At 37.0% G+C, this 6,448-nt stretch overlaps 1 protein-coding gene across 1 annotated transcript; it reads left to right on the top strand.

The window, feature by feature from the left end:
• The first annotated feature begins 2,323 nt into the window (after positions 1-2,323).
• Positions 2,324-2,992, top strand: LOC121991018. The gene is made up of 2 exons (XM_042545049.1): positions 2,324-2,798; positions 2,862-2,992. Exons 1-2 carry the CDS (start codon positions 2,324-2,326, stop codon positions 2,990-2,992), a joined length of 606 nt encoding a protein of 201 aa, XP_042400983.1.
• The last annotated feature ends 3,456 nt before the right edge of the window (positions 2,993-6,448 follow it).

Below are 6,448 nucleotides of genomic sequence, written 5' to 3'. Positions count from 1 at the left end.
ATAGTTGTTCTGATAGTTATGTCCTGTATTAGTACTCTTTTGTTAGTACCTGTATAGTTGTTTTGTAGCATACATCACATGTGTTGGGTCAATCACTGATCACGGTTGACCTATCTGGAGATCAAGGATTACAGTCTCATGGGATTTCTTTTATCATACCACCAGTATTATTAGTTTCTGTTATCACTAGGTTGGTAGTGGATAGTATCTACTAAATATCATGTTGGCTTGTCAGTTGAATATTGAATTACTCGTGTTGGTTCGGTCAATAGAGGACCGATTTATTTTGGTAGTTTGGTCAGTAGAGGACCAATTTACTCTTGTTTCTTCGGTTAATAGAGAACCAATTTATCTTTGTTAACTTGGGGTATTAGAGGATTGATTTATCCTAGTTGCTTCAGTCTGTAGAGGTTCGATTTATCAATGTTGACTTTGTTAGCGGAGGGTTGATTTACTCTGTTGGTTTGGTCAGTAGATGATTGATCTATTCTTGTTGGTTCGATCAATAGGGAATTGACCTACTCTATTTTCATGGAAATTTTGACCCTCGGGCTATTGGTGTGGTTAGATAACCTAGAAGACACATTTGAGTACATGATTTGTACAGACGTAGAATTAACTGAGTTAGTCGCATACCATTGTTGGCTTGACTAGTCTGTAGAAGATCGATGAATCCTATTTCATAGGAATTTTGACCATGGACTATATGTACCTGGTAGGATGACCTAGAGGGTACATTTGGATAGATACCCCTACTGATGTGGAAAAGTGTAGAGCTAGCTGCTTAACACTTACGTGATACATTTGTTATATAGGTGTATGAATTGGTGAGTATATTCAGATACATGACTTGTACTGATGCGGAACAAATAATGTTGGCTGCGTATCCTTTACGTGACCAGGCACCATGTAAAGAAAGATGCAGAAGATGATTTTTGAGAACAAAACATCTCGGTGATTATTTTGAGGTGTTTTGAGAGAGTACTTCTCTACTTCCTTTGGAAGTGTAATGGTTTATAAGGCGATAATCAGTTGACTTGTCTAACGCTGTTCCATGGGAGATCCTGACTCATGGACCGATCGGACAGGGTTAGATATTCTCGATGATACCTGGAGATGTATGACCCATAGTGATTCCAAGGTGGTGTTAGTTGATTAACACATATGAAATTCCACTGTTACCGAGTGGAAATGTTAAATGATAATTTTCAAGGAGCAGAGTGATGATCGACAATTATGTCGATTAGCTACTTGTTGAGGGTGCTCCTCTACCCTTGTGTCCATTGCTCGTCACTAAAGGTTACTGAACCTCAGGTGGAGCAATCGTAGTATGAGTTACAAGATACACTACAAGAAATTTTGGATTTAACCACACCTAATAGACAACAGTTTTTCAAGAAATTGTTGTCTTTTTTCCAGTTAACAACAGTTTTATTGAAAACTGTTGTTGTTCACCATAATGTTTTTTAAATAACAATATTTTTTCAAAAAACTGTTGTCTAATGTGTGTCAAAGACAACGGTTTTAAAAAACTATTGTCTTTTAGTGTTGCTTATGTGATAATATACAATAGTTTTATTAAACTGTTGTATTGAATGTTGTTGAATCTTAAAAACACAACAGTTTTTTATTTATTTAATAACCTACATATATAAATCTAAACCATCTCATTTTTTTTTCTCATTCCTCCTCTTCTCCTGCCGATCTCACAGTCACTGCGATCTCCTCTTCACCGCTGACCTCCGACGCAGCCGCCGCTGCCCTCACATTCCCAAAGCCAGAATTACGTACCAAGCACCATCATTTGCCAGAAGCAAACACCGCTGCTTTCCCTCTCCTCGTCGCCCTTATGGAATTAATAATCACTTTCTCAGATTTCTCCTCCGCTAGTCCGTCTTCATCCCCCTTCCCCGATCGATTTCGCTTGTTCTGGTAGTTTTTAGTTTTGTAGTTTCTGTGGCCTTCTGCTCTCGGAAAACTGGATCGCAGTGCCTCAACGGTAAGATCTGTTTGCATTTGACGGATTCCTAATCTAGTTCGTTCGATTTTCCCATCCGTGCCACTTTTCAGGGCTATCTGATGTTTTTTGTTGTATTCGGTTTAGTATCGCTCAGATCTATTCAATAGGCGGAGAAAAAAAGGATTTTGATTTGTTTTAACCTCTGGTTTTGGAGAATCTCGAGCTTCAGAAGGTATACTCTTTTCTCAATTAGTGTCTGAAGCATTCGGAGCTAGCCCTTTTCGCTTGGATCATAAATTAACGCTTACTTTTTTTTTTAATGTTCATTACATGGCTTTAGGTTGTGAGTTTCTTCTTCTGGATATGGATACAATTGTTTCTGCTGCTCGTGAATGCCACCGGTACATCGGCAGTAGTAAGTCAAGGATCACAAGTCAGTTTGGTTCCTTCTCGCCTTCGAGTAGCTTCCGAGGGATGAACTATCGAGCCTTCAATTCTGATGTCGCTTTTATGCAGTCACTTCCCAACAAGTATTTCACAATTGATGGCTACTCGGAAGCCAAATCTCCTTCCTATTCGCCTGAGACGTCAAAGAAAATCAAGAGGAGTACATCGATCCCCATAAACCGCAAGCCTGCTCCTAAAGAGGTCGCTTTTACCACTGATCTTTTTCACTCTGAGCTTTGTGCTAGACCTGCCGACACAAAATATGCTCCTAAAGGGTCCCCTTGCGCAACTGATCTTTCTCGCTCTGAACTTTGGGCAGGACCTGCCTACACAAACTCGCCTCCACCTAGTTCATTGCCGATTCCTAAATTCTCCCTTAGAGAGAGGCGCGGTGTGTCTCTCGAGCTTCCACTTTAAAAATCTGAGTTTGTTCTTCAACCTTTATCGAAATCAGCTCCATTGTCTCCTGCTAGAGAGTCGGCATCCTCCGTCAGTGGCTTCTTTTGTCACAATGATATCGCCACGGAGACCTTAAGACGGATTCTCCACTTGGATATTATTGTCACAATGATATTGTCACAATGATCACGCTGGCACCACTCGACTCCCGTGCCCTAGTTTCCTATTCTTCCTATTGATTGTGAGGTTCATGTTCTCTGCGAGATTATTTTTAATGCTGCAGTTTTTTTTTTTCAAAAAAATATTCTACTGATGACATGACCATATATATGAGTAAAAGGTATGTATTTGTTTGGTTTAGCGGCGAAAATATTACACCGCCAATGAACAGTTTTCTTGTTGTGTTGTTTGATTATTTATTGAATTTTACCTCTGCATGCATGATATTATCTCGTTCTTTGAATGTCTAAACATAAAGATGAAATTTTTCGATTATTTTTTAGTTCACGAACAAAAGCTCATCATTGTTGAAATTCACCTTTCTACTGTCATCATTTTTAAAGTCATAATTCCCAGACCTTTGGATTGCCTAACTATGCTACTGTGGTTTATGAAATAGACAACTCTTATTTGGAAGCTTACACTCAAATTGACAACAAGTTAAAGTATGTACTTGTATGTTTTACACTACCAATCCCATTGCTTGTGTTTGCATATCACTTGACAATCTTTAACACGTGTCTCTATTCCTCTAGTTCTAAGGATAAATAATTAGTTTTTTTGTTCTTGTACCATATAAGAGTTTTGTGTTTTTTCTTTCCCATTTACATTGAGTTTTTGAAAATCAAACTTGGCTTGTAGTGATAGTATCAAAAATCATATCAGTATACTTTATCTAAGTGATTGTTTGAATGTTTTATAGCATGCATCTTGACAATTAATATAATTTTGAAGATCACTATCAAGGAAGAATGTTCAAAGGAAAGTAAAGGTAAGGAGAAGAAATCATATACTCCATTCCCTCCTCAGCCACCAAGCAAGGTGAAATTATTGTTACAATATGTGAACATTAAATCTCATATTAGACCTTCACACTTATAGATCATTAGTCCTTTTATTTTACTTTACTAGTTTGAGAAAATTTTTTTTTACTTTTTGTTGTATTGCAATATCTGCAGTGCCGCCTCTCGGATTTGCAATGCTGCCTCTTTTTATGATTTAGCTCATGATCAATGTAAACTTAAAGTATTAATACAAAGCCTATGGTAACTTTCTGGATTCATTTTTATTTAAGGGATTCTTTCCTTTAATGGTTCCTTTTAGAATTTAATGTATGACTTACTCCTTAGCATCATATGGAGTGTGTGGGAATATTTGCATTAGATTGTACCTTTTAAAATTAATGCTGCTTGATCACGGGGAAAAATAATGTTTGCATGGTTTATAATAGAAGCTTTGTATGCAGTGACATAGAATGAAAATTCTGCTTAATAAGAAATTTAAGAGCCACCATATTGTTTCAAGAGGTTACCATTTATGTTACATAGATAACACTTTTTACACTTCTGTTAGATGACTAGATCAAATGGTTTTTATGGTTATGTAGGATTTATGCAGTGCAATTAGAATCACGCATACATTTTAGTTTCTAATTTGTAATATATATCTTTATTCGAATAGGTGTCCTCAAGAGTACTGGGAAGAATGCTGACAAGCTAAAAAAATGGAGAGACTTTAATAAATTAAGGAGCACTAGGAGCTGCAGTCACTCCTCTTCACCGACATCTAAGTAGAAAATCTCGTGTTATATTGTTCTACCTTTGTTTTAATAGTGTTATCATTTTGTTGGTTGCTTATGAAATTTTTTCAGAATATTATAGATATTATTTTTGAATGTTAGAAAATTGTATATTAAATTTTATTTTGAAATTTAGTATTTTGAATGATTTATAATATTGAAAAATTATGTATTAATTTTTTTAATTTTTTATCTAAAAAAGACAACGGTTTTTCACCGTTGTCGTAAATAGTTTAAAACTGTTGTTGAAGACCCTGTTATTAAAGGTAGACGCTCAAAGACAACGGTGAAAAACTGTTGTCTATGAATGAAAAGACAATAGTTTTTCACCGTTGTAAAAATGTTGTCTTTGCCTTCAAAGACAACGGTTAAAAACTGTTGTCTTTGGGCACCCCTTTTAACAACACGACATTTAACAACAGTTCAAAATGGGCTACGACAACGGTGAAAAACCGTTGTTGTTAGGCTTTTTTCTTATAGTGATAATGGTTAGTCGTTTCAACAAACATTGTCTCTATAAGTAGCTCAAGACCTTGATCACCTGATCATTTACTAAAAGTCTTAAAGTCTATATGTCGGATCAGGGTGTTCAACCTTTTGTCAACAGTTGACGGAGGATATTTGTGGCACGCCTATGAGAGTTGTGGAGATACTCTCTTGATGGGTAGCCTTTTAGTCAGGAGGTTGAGTGACCCTTTGGATTTTGGATCATCATCTCCATTACGGTGGATTTTTGAGTATTTGAATGAATGAGATTAGACATAATCTTTGGATATTTTTGGATAAAAATAGTAGAGGTTTGTATACTCATATCACATGGATTGACCGTATCTCTACCATTTGGAGATTTGTTGGTCATCGATTAGGAAATCAAGAGACGCCCTTGGATTTCGGTTGTGCCACACCATTGGTAGGATGGTGATATAATTTTACATCTTAATTGTAGCTCATGATGAGAGCGGATCAGTGGGAAATTGGATTGGTGAGTACATGACTGGTTTGTCTCACTAAAGATATACGTGAATGGATTTTCCCACTAGATATAGTTCATGTAGTGGAACAACATGACGTGCAATGTTGAACCTTGGTGGATATATTGAAGTTTGTTGGCAATGGGTGTTGAAGGATGGATGCATTCCTTTTCTTTATCATGGTGCCGGAAACTATTAGGTTTGATTGGCGTTGTGAATGATTTCAGGTTGGTGATTTTAGTTGGTGCGCTGAATTACAGACTTATTATCAGTGATCTAATTTTGAGTATGCTTGTTGTACGGACATTAGGAGCCCTTGATATTGCCATTTAGGCTACAGTACCCTAGATATTTCCATGGACTCGATGAATTTGGTATTCTTAGGGTATTTGGATCAGTTGATATTGTCTTCATTGACAATATTATGCTATATTCCTGATCCGAGGTGGATCACGAACACCCTCTTCACATAGTTCCGGAGATGTTTCGACGGGAACATCTTTATGCGGAGTTCGGTTGTGCGCACTTCGATTGTCTTCTGTGGATTGTTTGGGATATATTGTCTTTAGCAGGGATATATCATTGGATCCATAGAAGATAAAAGTTGTTACCAGTTGGGAGTAGTTGAAGTCTATACAGGAGACTTACAGCTTCCTTAGTCTAGCTGAGTATTACCAGAGATGGGTTGAGGGTTTCTCCAGCGTTATTGTGTCGTTTACTTAACTGTCTAGGAAGAGTGGAATTTTCCTGGGCATATGCCTTTGGGACCAGTTTCATGAGTTGAAACAAAAAGTTGATAACTGCACCGTCTTTGTTTCACCTTCTTGTGTAGAGGGATTTATACTCTACACAGAAGTATCGTACTAGGGGTTA

The sequence above is a fragment of the Zingiber officinale genome, chromosome 6B (genome assembly GCF_018446385.1).
Source record: "Zingiber officinale cultivar Zhangliang chromosome 6B, Zo_v1.1, whole genome shotgun sequence".
NCBI classification, from domain to species: Eukaryota; Viridiplantae; Streptophyta; class Magnoliopsida; order Zingiberales; family Zingiberaceae; genus Zingiber; species Zingiber officinale.
This window is presented reverse-complemented; position numbering and strand designations above follow the sequence as displayed.